Source organism: Dreissena polymorpha, chromosome 6, assembly GCF_020536995.1.
Source record: "Dreissena polymorpha isolate Duluth1 chromosome 6, UMN_Dpol_1.0, whole genome shotgun sequence".
NCBI lineage: Eukaryota > Metazoa > Mollusca > Bivalvia > Myida > Dreissenidae > Dreissena > Dreissena polymorpha.
In genome coordinates this window covers 45,864,458-45,882,385 of record NC_068360.1, presented here as the reverse complement: position 1 = coordinate 45,882,385, position 17,928 = coordinate 45,864,458, and the positions used below count along the sequence as shown (strand labels likewise).

Genomic DNA, 17,928 nt, shown 5'->3' with positions numbered 1-17,928 from the left:
ATTTGAGTTGTGAAAAAAGCGCAATCAAGCAGACAAAAAACGCTTAATTATGTGCGAAGTTAGTCGCAGTTTGAGAAACACTGCAAAGTGTCATCCTTTGAGATGTAGATAAAAGCTACACAGTTTTAATGATAATTAGATAATTTCACATGCTCTGCTCTCTATCTCGAAACATCTTACGCCATTAGTTCCTTTCTTTAAACAGTTAAACAAGGTCGCACATAAAGGTAAAAGGTTAAATATTTCTTCAAAATTATTGTTCAGGCTGTAACTTTATCATTCATAATAATAATAATGAAATAATTGAATAATTTACCAAAATAGGAGTTCTTTTTGTGTTGTGTTTCTGATGCTTATTTTGCTGAAAATGAGTTAAATGTTTTACAGGAACTGAAAAAAGTCCGGGGTGAGGGTAGACAAATAAAAATAACAAATGTTTACTGTTTTTACATCAATGGCATTTCTAGTTGTAATTGTATTTTCTAAATTTAGGTTCGGCACTCCTGTGAAACAAAAAAATGTTGGCCTCATGTAAGAATATTACAAGCCTTAGATGCTCTATGAAATATAAACAACAAAATTTATCACATGCCATACCCTGTTTCCCATGCAATATAACCATTACATATATTTTTATTTTACACATGTGTAATATACTTTTTAACCGCATTTTGTTATTTTGATGAAATGACGTTGCAACATTAAATGACGTCACGAAATGTAAACAACATTCAGGATTTATCATTATGTTTGCGTAAATATTTATAAATTTTCACATTTAAAAGCATGTGATAAAAAAGATCTGACACTCATCATATCATACCATATTTTATTAAACTGGTCCAGGAAATTCGTTAGTTAGCTCGCCAAAGGCTCGCTTACTAACAAAATTTCTTAACTGCTTTAATAAAATATGGTATGATATGCCAACTCGTGCCAGATCCTATATTAATCATCAATTAAATTGTTAATACATGTATTGGTTAACCTAGGTTTGGTTATTACATTATAACAAGTAGTGTGATAAATTTGAGAAACATATTTTTCCCTTTTTTTTGTTTTTTTTTGTAAATGATTAAATATGAAAAAATAAAACTGAAACTATTACACGCTTTTTCATGTTGAATAATTTAAAAAAATGTAAGTCATTTTATTCATAAATACTAATCCAGAAAGTTGATATGTTTGGGACCAAAAGCAGTTTTTGCATAAATGTTGTTTTCAATTATTTCACTGGAACCTTTTCTTTTATACAGCTGCAGTGGATGCCCTGGAGATAGACTGGTCCAGTCTGATCAGGGATGAGCGGCCCAAGCCACAGACTGGTTCAGCTTTGAACCGCTTCAAGCCTGGAGCCATCTTCTCAAAGATCGGGCTGTCACGGCAGTATGCAGGGAACCAGCTGTTCTCGCAAGTCCTGGAGGTGTGCCAGAAACATGAATGTGAGCAGAATGGTTGTGGAATAATTTTGCTTTTACGGAGTGCTAAGCTGCTGACCCTATTTGAAATTTTCAACTCGGTAAATCACTATTGAAAATACAATAAATAAGTATCTGCTGCGGGTTGTGGTATGTGTGACTTTGTGGGACATTTCGGGACACTTTCATGCTTCAGTGCACATTAACCCCAAGTCTTGCTGTCAACACAGAGGAGCAGATTATGCTTCATTATTACTCTTGTTGTTTTAATAAAAGTTAAATTATTATGACGGTCAGTCTTCCCCAAAAATTTGAAATCCACGAAATTACGTGCCAACGAATTAGTTGTTTTTTAATAAACCACAAAATTTCATACTGACAAATTTCTATACGTTTACAGTATTTTTAGTTAAACCAGGTTAATGATTATTGAATTATGTACCATTTATCAAGCTTCAATGCCCCTTATAATTGAAAATGTTACACTTTTTAAATTGGGGTAAGAGCGACCCTCGAAGCATAGCACATGTTAACCGTGTTTAACAAAATCTTATTGTTTCTCTGAATATTTGGAACCAAAGACTCATACATAACTTGTAGTGACATTAGAACACAAGTTTTCTTTTGTTTTCAGTGACTGAAAGTCAATCTGATCTCAATGACTCACAGACTGAAGCTAAACCCAATAAAGCAGACATTAAACAAGAGGAAACAACATTGTCTGAAGACAGTAAAGCTGAAGCTTCACAGTCCCCCTCAAAACAGAACAATACTGGTTCTCGGTCCTCTAAATTTAACTTTCTCAGTGACGTTGCGATGTTTCACGCTTCTGGGCTGCAGAAACTGAAGGAGAGGATGTCGCTGATGTCCAACATCGGACCTTTCCGTCGGGCACTGTGTGCTCGCAAAGATCTCGAAATGAGGCGTCAGCTCTGTAGAGCAGACAAGGTAGGGTGATATGTAGAGCAGACAAGGTAGGGTGACATGTAGAGCAGACAAGGTAGGATGACATGTAGAGCAGACAAAGTAGGGTGATATGTAGAGCAGACAAGGTAGGGTGACATGTAGAGCAGACAAAGTAGGGTGATGTGTAGAGCAGACAAGGTAGGGTGACATGTAGAGCAGACAAGATAGTGTGACGTGTTGAGCTGACAAGGGAGTGTGACATGTAGAGCAGACAAAGTAGGGTGACATGTAGAGCAGACAAGGTAGGGGTGACATGTTGGGCAGACAAGGTAGGGTGTCATGAAGAGCAGACAAGGTAGGTTGGCATGTAGAGCAGACAAGGTAGGGTGTCATGTAGAGTAGACAAGGTACAGTGACATGTAGAGCAGACAAGGTAGGGTTGCATGTAGAGCAGACAAGGTAGGGTGGCATGTAGAGCAGACACGGTAGCATGACATGTAGAGCAGACAAGGAAGGGTGATGTGTAGAGCAGACAAGGTAGGGTGATGTGTAGAGCAGACAAGGTAGGATGACATGTAGAGCAGACAAGGAAGGGTGATGTGTAGAGCAGACAAGGTAGGGTGATGTGTAGAGCAGACTAGGAAGGGTGATATGTAGAGCACACAAGGTAGGGTGACATGTAGAGCAGACAAGGTAGGGTGACATGTAGAGCATACAAGGTAGGGTGACATGTAGGGCAGTCAAGGTCTAGTGACATGTAGAGCAGACACAGGAGGTTGACATGTAGAGCAGACAAGGTAGGGTGACGTGTAGAGCAGACAAGGTAGGGTGACATGTAGAGCAGATAAGGTAGGGTGACATGTAGGGCAGACAAGGTAGGGTGACATGTTAGAGCAGACAAGGTAGTGTGTCATGTAGAGCAGACAAGGTAGGGTGACATTATGAGCAGACAAGGTAGGTTGACATGTAGAGCAGACAAGGTCGGGTGACATGTAGGGCAGACAAGGTAGGGTGACATGTAGAGCAGACAAGGTCGGGTGACATATAGGGCAGACAAGGTAGGGTGATGTGTAGAGCAGACAAGGTAGGGTGATGTGTAGAGCAGACAAGGTCGGCTGTCATGTAGGGCAGACAAGGTAGGGTGATGTGTAGAGCAGACAAGGTAGGGTGACATGTAGGGCAGACAAGGTAGGGTGATGTGTAGAGCAGACAAGGTCGGGTGACATGTAGGGCAGACAAGGTAGGGTGATGTGTAGAGCAGACAAGGTCGGTCGACATGTAGGGCAGACAAGGTAGGGGACATGTAGAGCAGACAAGGTAGGGTGACATGTAGAGCAGACAAGGTAGGGTGATGTGGACAGCAGACATGTAAGGGGGATAGAGCAGACAAGGTAGGGTGACATGTAAAGCGGACGAGTTAGGGTGACATGTAGAGCAGATAATTTAGGGTGATGTGTAGAGCAGACAAGTTAGGGTGATGTTTAGAGAAGAGAAGGTAGGTTGACATGTAGAGCAGACAAGGTAGGGTGACATGTAGAGCTGAATTGGTAGGGTGACATGTTGAGCAGACAACGTAGGGTGACATGTTGAGCAGACAGGTAGGGTGACATGTTGAGCAGACAAGGTAGGGTGACATGTAGAGGCTGAGAAGACAAGGTAGGATGACATGTAGAGCAGTCAAGGTAGGGTGACATGTAGAGCACACAAGGTAGGGTGACATGTAGAGCAGACAAGGTAGGGTGACATGTAGAGCACACAAGGTAGGGTGACATGTAGAGCAGACAAGGTTGGGTGACATGTAGAGCAGACAATGTACGATGACATGTAGAGGCTGAGCAGACAATATAGGGCGATTTAGTTTTGAATGTACAATTAAACTGCTTTAGTTTAAGGATTTATATTTTAACTGCATTTGTGTGTCTGAATTTTGCAGAATTCAATGAAATGTTTTATTTACAATTTATTGCTGTATACATTGTCTATTATTATGATTAGTTACTAAAATGCTTTTTACTAAGCTTCAAGTTTGTTATGTTGATAACAAAGAATTACTGGTAAAAAAATCCCGGCTCTAGTTCTTTGTGTTTAAAATAGAAAATAAAATAGGTTAAATTATTAATGTAGTATTTTCTATAAATGGAAAATCTCTGTATGTTAAAAGTTTCATTCTTTATTTGAAATTAGCTTAAATATAATTTATTTGTGTATATATTTTATGTAAGTTTACTGTCAATTGTGTTTGCATTGAATTGTCTTCAGCATATGCTGATGTTGATTGCTTTTGGCATGCTGTTGTATCACATTTTTTTTGTTCCTAAGGTCCTGAACTCCATCCAATATTATTCATGCTCTAATTCAGTTTTGGCATATCCCAAAATTTGTTAGAGAAAATTTCATAGATTAAAACTAGTGAAAGGAATTGTAGTTCAAAAGTACCATAACACTTCCTTCCTTAATTGCAAAGTAATTCCCAATTAATATCTGTGATACTTTTCTGTGGCTCTACTACTTCTTACACATAAATACAATGTACACAGTTCAAATATTAACCTCTAATTCTACTTCTTCTTACACTGTAACACATAAATACACAGTTCAAATATTAACCTCTAATTCTACTTCTTCTTACACTGTAACACATAAATACACAGTTCAAATATTAACCTCTAATTCTACTTCTTCTTACACTGTAACACATAAATACACAGTTGATATTAACCTCTAATTCTACTTCTTCTTACACTGTAACACATAAATACACAGTTCAAATATTAACCTCTAATTCTACTTCTTCTTACACTGTAACACATAAATACACAGTTCAGATATTAACCTCTAATTCTACTTCTTCTTACAATGTAACACATAAATACACAGTTCAAATATTAACCTGTAATTCTACTTCTTCTTACACTGTAACACATAAATACACAGTTCAAATATTAACCTCTAATTCTACTTCTTCTTACACTGTAACACATAAATACACAGTTCAAATATTAACCTCTAATTCTACTTCTTCTTACACGGTAACACATAAATACACAGTTCAAATATTAACCTCTAATTCTACTTCTTCTTACACTGTAACACATAATACACAGTTCAAATATTAACCTCTAATTCTACTTCTTCTTACACTGTAACACATAAATACACAGTTCAAATATTAACCTCTAATTCTACTTCTTCTTACACTGTAACACATAAATACACAGTTCAAATATTAACCTCTAATTCTACTTCTTCTTACACTGTAACACATAAATACACAGTTCAAATATTAACCTCTAATTCTATTTCTTCTTACACTGTAACACATAAATACACAGTTCAAATATTAACCTCTAATTCTACTTCTTCTTACACTGTAACATATAAATACACAGTCCATATATTCACCTCTAAATATAATAAAAAAAATCATTTAATGCCTTAGAAGCAATTTGCTCTGACACAATCAGCATGGCCATAGATTACTTTAGGTCTAACATGACAATTCTAGTTTGATACTTCTGTTTGCCGAATGCTGTATTTGTTGTCGTCTAGGTGTTGGACTCCAGTCACCTGTACGCCAGCCAAGACATGGATCTGGAGCTGTTCAGACAAAGTGTGCACATGCTACGTAACGCGCAGGACCCCTCCCCGCACAGTAAAGAGGAAGTGATGTCACCTACCACCCCAGTGAAGCCAGTGGGATCACCAGTCACGTGTCCCTAGGCTGGGACCTCAGTATTACTCTGCTTTATTATAAACTTGGTATGAGATTGGAGTCATTCTGTTGGTACCTTGCTTTGTCTACATAAATGTTAACTTTGTGTAGTATACATTCTGTTGGTACGTTGGTTTTGTTTTGTGTAGTATACATTATACCCTTGCTGGGAGTGAGTATATTGGAGTAATTGGTACGTCGGTTTGTCAGTGATTAAAATGAAACCTAAAATCACTATGAAGTGAAGATGTTAGACACTCCATTCCTAATTATGCACACGTGAGTTGCTAATATGTGCATTTAAAATTAGCTATTTTTTGTCAGATAAGCAAAATATGTTCTATGTATGTAGAGCAAACTACTTCATTTTTTCTCTAGGAATTAAATTATACCTTTAATTATGTCATCACCATGAAATGTAGATGTGCAGGACACTTTTTTTAAAGCCATAGTGATTGAAACATTCCCGAGTTAATGACCCTTGGACATTGGGGTGTAGGGGTAATAGTAATTTTGTGACAAAGCTCTACTAAATTTCAGCAATTACATTTAGTTACGTATATATGTTCATTTGACTGCATACAGTGTTCATTTCCATTGTCAAAGGGTATTTAAAAAAAATGAATACAAATAATTTTTAGTGAACTGCATTTTAGGTATTATTGAGTTGAATGTATGTTTGTGCTATGTGTTTTGGAATAAAACAAACCTAATTACATTAAATAGTACTTTAGTTGGTCTTATTAAAATGAATGTATGTTTTGTATGTTGGTAAAAGATGAGTTTAGCACACTGGGATGTATGTATCTGGAAATTCATATTATACAGTTTATAAAGCTGTACTTTCATATGTATATTTCAATAAACTTTTAGTGTTCGAGGTCAGGAAATTGCGCGAGGTCAGGAAATTGCACGTTTATCACGTTATTTTCATAAATGTGCTGAATGGTCCAAAGAGCAAACAATGTCTCTTCCAGGCATTCAGTTAATATTTGTAGACATATAATTTAGTTTCAGTCAAAATACTGTATCACTCATGTTTATATATCAATAATGATGACCAATGTTCTTGCAGTTGTAACAATATATTAAGAAATTAATATTTTTCGGCAAAGCTGACTACGCCAGCTTTTCACCTTACGTGACCTTTGTTAGTGTCCAATAGAATTCAAATAAAACTTCCTGCGGCCAAGTACAGATGAATACACTTCATTGACTGCATTGGCTGATTTGATAATACCACTAGAACATTGGAAACATGTCCGCGTCTTTGTAACACTGTTTTACTGCGTGTTCAGCATGAAACAGTTTTATCTCTAATAAAAAGGCTTAATAGATAGAACAGTTTTACACTCAATCTCGACATCAATACAGTTTGTGCGTTCACCTTTTATTCTCAGAGGATTTCCAGCGCGAGAACGTTGTGTACTTAAAGGCCATGTTCTCAAATTTAGTACTGACTTCCATATTCCTGTCAACATGTTATATGTAAAAGTATAAAGAGCAGTGGAAGGGATGCCTTACTTTAATGCATTGCATTTCAACCCGCGAGGTATAAGGGGTCAGTTCGTGGTTATGGTGTTTGAATGTCAGAGTTAATATACAGGTCAGACCTTATGTGCTGATCGGAGTTCGCGGTCAGTAACATAATAGTTATATAATAAAGATCTATAGCGTGAACTAGGTGAACTGGAGTTTTCTTTACCAGAAAGATGTTAAATGAAGATATCCAGCTATATTATTTTATGGCATGTCAATAATAGATTCTTAATTTGTTTTCAACAATACCATGATAAATATTATTTTTAATTAATTAACAAGAATTATTCCATCATATTTACTAATGTATAATTGCATCATATTGACTAATGTATTAAGTATGAGCGCGATGACTCTCGATACTGTTAATAATCAAATCAAATACACGTAGCAATGCCCGATAAACCACTCAAACAGGTTTGTTCAAAGAACGCGCGTATACATATTTAAAATATGTACGGAGACTTAGCGTGTGGCCGGTTGACTTTGGTTTTCTGTTTTGAATCTATAGGTTTATGACCAGCAATATGTAATAATGTAAAATAAGCCGCGAAAACTCCGCGAAACATCCCTTACTGTGTTTGATGCAGCTAAAACTGCACAGAAAAAGATATTAGCTATCCTTGATCTCATTCATTTAAATCTTTACCTTCCATAAACTCCAACCACAATCAACGCCGTATATCTTTTTTAAAGATATTTCTTGTTACAATTATGTAATTTAACAATTACTTTTATGTAATTTTACAATTACTTACTTTTAATTAATACATATTCCAAATGCGATGAGGTTGAATCCACCATGATTATTACCAGTACTTTCACCTGCTCTATCCCCATACATTCTGCAGACAAGTAATCCAATCAGTGAGTACTTGTACACTGCAGACAAGTAATCCAATCAGTGAGTACTTGTACACTGCAGACAAGTAATCCAATCAGTGAGTACTTGTACACTGCAGACAAGTAATCCAATCAATGAGTACTTGTACACTGCAGACAAGTAATCCAATCAGTGAGTACTTGTACACTGCAGACAAGTAATCCATCAGTGAGTACTTGTACACTGCAGACAAGTAATCCAATCAATGAGTACTTGTACACTGCAGACAGGTAATCCAATCAATGAGTACTTGTACACTGCAGACAAGTAATCCAATCAGTGAGTACTTGTACACTGCAGACAAGTAATCCAATCAGTGAGTACTTGTACACTGCAGTACAAGTAGCAAGGAATAGGTCCCCCTTGTGGTGGGCTATACCTTTACAAATAAAGGCATGCACTTTGTTACTGAAACTAAAACTAAACTAAATGTCACTTCCTTATTGTAAAATTAGTTCTGCTCTATAGTTGTATAATATCGTGCCAGTTCGACTAAGAATTATTTGAATACTTTCAGAATCATCAGTGCTTAACGGTTTTCTTATGTATTTTTTTTTATTCCCACGCCATTCTGGGTTTAATAAAAAGTATCACGCTTTCAAAATCACTGCTTATTTACAATACTGATTTACTTCTATTAATTATTTAAATAATGTCTTTGAAAACTATAAGTTTCTTTCAAAACAACAAAATATTGCTCAGTGAAATGTATGTGTAAAGTCTGGCCAAATGAAAAACATGTCAGATTTAAAAAGAAGGTATGCATTATATTGAAACAAGCAAATTACCACTCCAGACCCGGGCTATGAAAATTATCAATCAAATCAATCAAATTATCATTGATAATTTAGCAAAAAACTGCGTGGTATACTGGTAACAAGTAAGCTTTTGTTTTCTGTCCGGGTTTCATCCCCAGCGCAAGCACATACAAAGTTTTCCTTGTTATTATCATTATTTAAAACTCTTCCAAATAGTATTATTTTATTTGTTGATTAAGCTTACTTTTTAGCTTGACTATTATATATGAAATATATATAGTGGAGCTATCCTACTCACCCTGGCGTGAGCGTGCAAATGTTGAAGTTTGCGTACCACCTCAAATATTTTTCTATGTCCCTTGACATTTTGCTTTCATATTTTGCATACTTCTTTACAAGCATGACCCTAATCTATAAACAAGAACAGACACTTGTATCAAGTATTTTGTAACGATTATGGCCCTTTTTTTACTTAGAAAAATTGAAAATTTGGTTAAGTTTTTTGTTTAGGTCCACTTTATTCCTAAAGTATCAAAGCTATTGCTTTCATACTTGCAACACTTACTAACTATAATAAGGGGACTGTGCAGGCAAAGTTATGTTACTCTGACTGGCATTTTGACATAATAATGGCCCCTTTTATACTTAGATAATTGAGCATTTGGTTAAGTTTTGTGTGTTGGTCCATTTTACTCCTACAGTATCATAGCTATAATTGATTTCAGACTTGGAACACTCACTCACTATCATAAGGGGACTGTACAGGAAAAGTTGCATAACTCTTGATTGCATTTTAACGGAATTATGGCCCTTTATGACTTAGTAACTTTGAATATTTTGTTAAATTTTGTGTTTAGATCCACTGTACTTCTAAAGAATCAAGGCTATTGCTTTCAAACTTCAAATACTTTCTTATTATCATTAGGGTACTGTACCTGGAAAGTTGAATTTGACCTTGACCTTTGAATGACCTTGACTCTCAAGGTTAAATTAATAAATTTCAAATTTTGCTTAAATTGCCTTAACTTCTTTATTTATGATCAGATTTGATTCATACTTTGACAAAACAACACCTACCTGACATACCACAATCGACTCCACCCAAACCATCCCCCATGCCCCACCCCAAAAATCCCCCATAGGTATGTGTATATTTGCACAACAAGGCAAAACACAACTTGACAGATTCAGCATCTTTAAGAGCTAATAGATGCAAATTTGAGAATATCTAATTCTCGGTACTAAAACCATTTCCCGTGTGGGATTAATGCGATTAATTAAAATTTAAAACAAAATGAGTCCGTCTATTTGATGCATAGAAGAATGATTTTCGATGTAGTGAGTAAGAATATGCTTCCAGTGGTCCCGTTAGAATCCTGAGGAAGGCAATATTTTTATTTGAAACGTTTTTCATACTATTATAACTTAAAGGGGCCTTTTCACAGATTTTGGCATGTTTTGAAGTTTGTCATTAAAAGCTTTATATTGATAAATGTAAACATTAGATACAAAAAAGCTCCAGTAAAAAATCAAGAATAAAATTTAAAAAAGAAAAGAAAAAAAGGTAACCCTCAGCAAAGCTCGAACCACTGACCCTTGGAGTTCAGGAGTAAAGTCTACCACTAAGACCACTTGGCCATTCTTCCGAATACAATTTTATACTTTATATAAGCAATCCGCGTAGTTTCACAAAATCTAACGACAATAGACCTCCAAATTATTAATTTGTTTTGCGTTGCAACGCTTTATTATTTTCGGGGTTTTAAATCGTCAAAAGATTCATATAATGGCTATTTTAGAGCATGGTAAATGTTCAGTATTACTGTTTCCTAACAAATATCATAACTAAAACGTAAATTTGCGAATCTGAAACAACTTTTTAGCTCACCTGAGCTGTGCTCATGGTGAGCTTTTGTAATCGCCTTTTGTCCGTCGTGCTGCGTCAACATTTGCCTTGTGAACTCTCCAGAGGCCACATTATTGTACGATCTTCATGAAACTTGGTCAGAACATTTGTCCCATTGATACCTCCACTGACTTTGAAACTGGGTCATGCTGGGTCAAAAACTAGGTCACTAGGTCAAAAAAAGAAAAACCTTGTAAACACTGTAGAAGTCACATTTGATGCCAATCTTCATGTAACTTTGTCAAAATGTTTGTCTAAATGATATGTTGGTCGAGTTAAAAAACTCCGGTCCGTTAAAAAACATGGCAGCCAGGGGGCGGGGCAGTATTCCTTATATGGCTATAGAGAAACCTTGTGAACACTCTAGAAGTCACAATTTTTGCCTAATCGTCATGAAACATTGATTTCATTGATATCTCGGACGAGTCCGAAAATGGTCCAGATCGGTGAAAAAACATGGCCGCCAGGGGGCGGGGCACTTTTCTCTATATGTATATAGTGAAAACATGTGAACACTCTAGAAGTCACATTTTTGGTCCAATCTTCATGAAATTTGGTCAGAACATGTGTTTTCTGGATATGCCGGTTGAGTTCGAAAATGGTCCAGATCGGTGGAAAAACATGGCCGCCAGGGGGTGGGGCAGTTTTATACTATATGTATATAGTGAAAGCATTTGAATAGTTTAGTTGTGATAAGCCATAATGTTAAAGAAAGATAACCTGTACATACTTTCTAATAGTTAACTCCCTTATATAAACCTGGGACTTCTTTCATAAATGTGGTGTACATAAAGACAGTAGTTTGCATGCAATTTAATAAACCTATGTCATAAGATAACTGTACATGTACTAATGCACTGTAGAGCCTTATCTTGATCTTTACTGATGAGCCAAGTAAATCTACTGTGTTTTGGTGTATTTAGCAGACTACTGTGCTATGAAACTGTTTCCATGGCAACCTTGTTATTTGGCATTTCTAAATTAGAAAGACTCTTTTGATTGAAATAACTTTTGTAAATTCTTCTTATTTTTTACATTTGAATCACTGGAGTTTTCCACTCTCCATAAATTGTGTTCTTTAGATTAAGTTAGACTATTTTATAAACAACATTTTTGAAGCAACTCTAGACTAACAGTAACTAATATTTATATCAGTTTATTTGACAGATTGTGAACTTCTTTTTACATTCATTAATGGTATTGCTGTATTTGTTCATTTTTAACGATGCATAGATTCTTTAGACTAAAGTTAGTTATTTCATTAAAGCTGCTTTGGTTTTCACTTATAGATTCTTTGAGTGTATTCAGGCGTATCTGACTGGACGCCTTTAGTTAATTGAATTACAGCCAGTAAATGTGTTAGAAATAAGCGTTCTTTAATTAGACTCGATAAATATTTCCGTATTACATAAGTGCTCACACAAGTAACTCGTAACCGTCCCGTGACCGGTTCACTTGCGTAAGCGAACGAGACCGCACTACCACAGTTGTTTATAGTATAACATTGTGAATACTTTAGTCACATTTTTAGTCAATCTGAATGACACTTGCTGATCTTCACACATGGTGACAATCTTTATGAGCATAATATTTTTTGCTCATGGAGAACTTTTGTGATCAACTTTTGTCAATTGTCTGTCTTCCGTTGAGCGTCATGAATATTTGCCTTGTTAACACTGTAGAGGCCACATTTACTGTTGGATCTTCATGAAACATTTTCAGAAGATTTGTCCCAATACTATCTTGGACGAGTTCAAATATGGTTCCAGTATGTTGAAAAACAGTTCCGCCATGGGGCCATTTGTTGTTCATTCTTCATGAAACTTGGTTAGAACATTTGTTCTATTGATATTTTGGGCTGCAAAGAACAGGTCATTTCTTTTATCTCAGGTGAGCGACTTTGGGCCTTTCAGGCACTCTTGTTTCAATTTGTCAATTTACCCAAACGTGAAAAGGCCCCTTTAAGACTTTTGCAAATACCGGGTATTATAAATTTGTAAGTAAAAACATTAAATGACCTTTTCAGCAACAACAAAAAAACGCAACTATTTTAACAAGTCTCATCTCTACGTAGAGGCCATATCATACATGCTGTACGATGTCTCATCTCTAGTTGAGGCCATATCATACATGTCCCTGTACGATGTCTCATCTCTACGTAGAGGCCATATAATACATGCTTGTACGATGTCTCATCTCTACGTAGAGGCCATATCATACATGCTGTACGATGTCTCATCTTACGTAGAGGCCATATCATACATGCTGTACGATGTCTCATCTCTACGTAGAGGCCATATCATACATGCTGTACGATGTCTCATCTCTACGTAGAGGCCATATCATACATGCTGTACGATGTCTCATCTCTACGTAGAGGCCATATCATACATGTCCTGTACGATGTCTCATCTCTACGTAGAGGCCATATCATACATGCTGTACGATGTCTCATCTCTACGTAGAGGCCATATCATACATGTCCCTGTACGATGTCTCATCTCTACGTTAGGCCATATCATACATGTCCCTGTACGAAGTCCATCTCTTATGTAGAGGCCATATCATACATGTCCCATGTACGATGTCTCATCTCTACGTAGAGGCCATATCATACCTGCTGTACGATGTCTCATCTCTACGTAGAGGCCATATCATACATGCTGTACGATGTCTCATCTCTACGTAAGGCCATATCATACATGTCCCTGTACGATGTCTCATCTCTACGTAGAGGCCATATCATACATGCTGTACGATGTCTCATCTCTACGTAGAGGCCATATCATACATGCTTGTACGATGTCTCATCTCTACGTAGAGGCCAAATCATACATGTCCCTGTACGATGTCTCATCTCTACGTTGAGGCCATATCATACATGTCCCTGTACGATGTCTCATCTCTACGTAGAGGCCATATCATACATGCTGTACGATGTCTCATCTCTACGTAGAGGCCATATCATACATGTCCCTGTTACGATGTCTCATCTCTACGTTGAGGCCATATCATACATGTCCCTGTACGATGTCTCATCTCTACGTAGAGGCCATATCATACATGCTGTACGATGTCTCATCTCTACGTAGAGGCCATATCATACATGCTGTACGATGTCTCATCTCTACGTAGAGGCCATATCATACATGCTGTACGATGTCTCATCTCTACATAGAGGCCATATCATACATGCTGTACGATGTCTCATCTCTACGTAGAGGCCATATCATACATGTCCCTGTACGATGTCTCATCTCTACGTTGAGGCCATATCATACATGTCCCTGTACGATGTCTCATCTCTACGTAGAGGCCATATCATACATGCTGTACGATGTCTATCTCTACGTTGAGGCCATATCATACATGTCCCTGTACGATGTCTCATCTCTACGTTGAGGCCATATCATACATGTCCCTGTACGATGTCTCATCTCTACGTTGAGGCCATATCATACATGTCCCTGTACGATGTCTCATCTCTACGTAGAGGCCATATCATACATGCTGTACGATGTCTCATCTCTACGTAGAGGCCATATCCTACATGTCCCTGTACGATGTCTCATCTCTACGTAGAGGCCATATCATACCTGCTGTACGAGGTCTCATCTCTACGTAGAGGCCATATCACACATGTCCCTGTACAATGTCTCATCTCTACGTAGAGGCCATATCATACATGTCCCTGTACAATGTCTCATCTCTACGTAGAGGCCATATCACACATGTCCCTGTACAATGTCTCATCTCTACGTAGAGGCCATATCACACATGTCCCTGTACAATGTCTCATCTCTACGTAGAGGCCATATCACACATGTCCCTGTACAATGTCTCATCTCTACGTAGAGGCCATATCACACATGTCCCTGTACAATGTCTCATCTCTACGTAGAGGCCATATCACACATGTCCCTGTACAATGTCTCATCTCTACGTAGAGGCCATATCACACATGTCCCTGTACAATGTCTCATCTCTACGTAGAGGCCATATCACACATGTCCCTGTACAATGTCTCATCTCTACGTAGAGGCCATATCATACCTGTGTTCAATGGTAATCTACACAAGAACGCAATGTTGCATATTTGATGCCAACAAATACCGGCGATTTACCGGTTTTTACTAAGTCATTTGAAAACGTGTTTAAGTGTCTTAGTATAATCATATAACTCTAATAGTGTGTACGGTTAAAGAATCTCTTGTAACTCGCATAGAAAAGAACCCGGCAAGCTTTTGAATATGTAAATCGCACCCAATCATAGTCAGAACACATCTTAATTAAAAAAAAGGGCCTCTTACAAAGGTAAGAATTCGAAAAATAAATTTAAAAAGTTAATATTGAGATATTCAAATGCATGATGTATGTGAAGCAATCCGAAATAACGCAACAGATTACTCATTGTGCATGCAATTTTTATCAACGTTTCCGACAATGTATGTTTCAGTATTCTGACGCATGCACGAACTGAGGTATACTGTCTGGCTGACACAGCATGTCTGCAGTGTTAAGTTGCCATGCACTTTACTTGTTTACGTAATACATTCTGGGCTGAGTGGCCTCTGAAGTCGTTCACGCTTTAGTGTACATGGAAAACAATTCGCGCTATATAACTATTTTAACGGATTTTTTTTTGCAGTGATTCATATGTGTATTTCTATAGGGATGGGTAAATGTTGAATCATATCTGAAATAAGAGAGCGATTCTGTTCAAGAGAAAATAACACAAATTCGAATATATAAAAAACACTCTTAGCATATACACAAAATGTGTCTATAATTGCGGTAAATAATCATCACAATGCCAGCACGAAAAAAACATTACGAATTCACAAATGGACATTTATCACTCAACTAGATCAATATAAATATCGCCGTTCCATACATAATTCAATTCAACATAATTCAAAATAGAGTCTACAGCAAGTATAGAATTTGACCACATAAACTAATATTCAATTCCGAACTGAGACTTCAATGTAATAAAACCTGGCCTCAACGTGCAATACATTACAGAACATTTAAACACGTAGAATCATAAACTGCCCTAATGAAACTAAATCAGTCCATACCATGACAGAAAATCTACAAAATACGAAAATATGATTCCATATAAAACAGAAGTAACACGCCAATTCGGTGATTGATAGCCCCCCGCCACAATATGCTTCTAGACACAAAGTGTTATATTTGAGGACACTAAAATAAGCATTTTTCAGATACAAAGGGCCATACTCCGTTTAGTAACAGTAGTGTACAATGCCATTTGCGTGGAGCTTCATCATCTCTCGTACGTAATAAAATAGTTTTCCAAAATGGATAAACAAAATAAAGATACATCTAAAAAAATACACAAAACTAACGGCATAGATTCCTTGTACATGTAATACACTGTAAAAGTTAATTATCTGTCAAGATGGCTTTTTCGCTACGGTTTCCGTATCCATGGCACCCTGGTTCTCACCTATGAACTGTAGACAGTACATGATAACTCCACCTAGCAGCGACATGGTTCCCAGCAAGTGATAGGAATACACGTAGGAACCGGTGAAGTCACGCAGCAGACCTGAAACCAGGATTGATCATCGAGTCAAGTTCTTACTACGACCACGGCACTGACAATAACATCGACTGATTAAAGTTGCAGACTTTTCGATGAAATGCCGCAACAATTTGTAATCTGGGTGAGAAATGTTAATAATGATGTGCTATCTTTTTTCATATTTGTCATCATTAAACTATTAAAAGAATATTAGGTCGATAACACATTCGCTCAGAACAATAGTTTTATTAGAAATACAGTTTGTGCATAGAGACGCTCATATAACTATCTGATTTTGTTTTTAAAGAGCACATTCCTCGATTACCTACCAACTAAATAAAACGTGAGTGCTACGGATGATCCATGTACTAGCGCATTGATGCCGAGGACACTCTTGAGTCGCTCTATAGACATATAGTCCACGATGATCACAGCGTAGAGCGAGAAGTACACGCCGTTGACTAGTCCCAGTAACACCGCAAACGCCATCAAAGCGCTGAACGAACGAAACCAACGCAACATATGCGACGCCCAGGGCAATAACCATAGCTGCCACCGCAACCATGGTAGACCGCCGCGCGAACTTGCTGTCCGAGATGAACGCGGTGGCTATTCGCGCTACGAGGTCTACTGAATTGAAGACAGTAACCAAAAGGGCCACGTCGCGTGTGTCCAGTCCGTTTTCTTTGGCGTACGGGGCTATGTAGATAGAACTGAGCATTGAAGACGGACATTGCAGCATTGCGGATAGTTGAAAAGCAATGCATATGGGCATTTTGATGGTTTTTACGTCGAACATTATTGTTAATGTCTTTAAAAAGGCTAAGCAACGAGATGCCTTAGGAGACTTATTTTCAGGGGAAACGTTCAGCTTGTGAATTGACTGAATACGTAACGGGCCGTTTGAAATATTTAGTGCCGAACCGGATATATAGTCTGCGTTTGCAAAAATGGACGCCGACGATGAATTAAAACTAGTGACAAGATTGTTCAAACTATGTATCATATTGTTGCTTGTACCTAGATCAAAGCTACGAGAGCTGCTCTTGTTAGTGTGAGTGTCATTTGACGAAACCACGTCAATATTTCTCGGACCTATGTCATCGTGTTGTTTGCGGAAGTTCTCCTTTCCAGAATCGCTATAGCTTCTTTCTCGATAGAAGTACTCTTGAATCAGTGAAGATTGGTCATTCATCCCTACTACCGTGTTCTCACTAAAGTTTTGATGGATTTCCGACTGTTGATCCGCAGTCCT

General features: G+C 37.3%; 2 protein-coding genes across 5 annotated transcripts in view; one reads left to right on the top strand and one right to left on the bottom strand.

The window, feature by feature from the left end:
* The window catches only part of LOC127835345 (zinc finger CCCH domain-containing protein 13-like), a 59,761-nt gene extending 53,050 nt beyond the window's left edge, over positions 1 to 6,711 (top strand). For all 3 annotated transcript variants that reach the window (XM_052361724.1, XM_052361723.1, XM_052361725.1), the window contains exons 23-25: positions 1,257 to 1,442; positions 2,053 to 2,366; positions 5,874 to 6,711. In XM_052361724.1, the coding sequence (XP_052217684.1) occupies positions 1,257 to 1,442; positions 2,053 to 2,366; positions 5,874 to 6,044 (671 nt within the window). In that variant the 3' untranslated portion in view covers positions 6,045 to 6,711. The remainder of the gene's footprint in view (positions 1 to 1,256; positions 1,443 to 2,052; positions 2,367 to 5,873) is intronic.
* Positions 6,712 to 16,508: 9,797 nt separating this feature from the next.
* Positions 16,509 to 17,922, bottom strand: LOC127835348 (uncharacterized). Of its 2 annotated transcripts, none has more exons than XM_052361729.1 (2): positions 17,003 to 17,922; positions 16,509 to 16,697 (listed from the first exon to the last, which is right to left on the bottom strand). In XM_052361729.1, exons 1-2 carry the CDS (start codon positions 17,193 to 17,195, stop codon positions 16,543 to 16,545), a joined length of 348 nt encoding a protein of 115 aa, XP_052217689.1. In that variant the 5' UTR covers positions 17,196 to 17,922; the 3' UTR covers positions 16,509 to 16,542. The 2 variants fall into 2 exon arrangements, with proteins under 2 accessions (XP_052217689.1, XP_052217690.1); XM_052361730.1 differs by having other exon boundaries at positions 17,694 to 17,922.
* Positions 17,923 to 17,928: the final 6 nt, after the last annotated feature.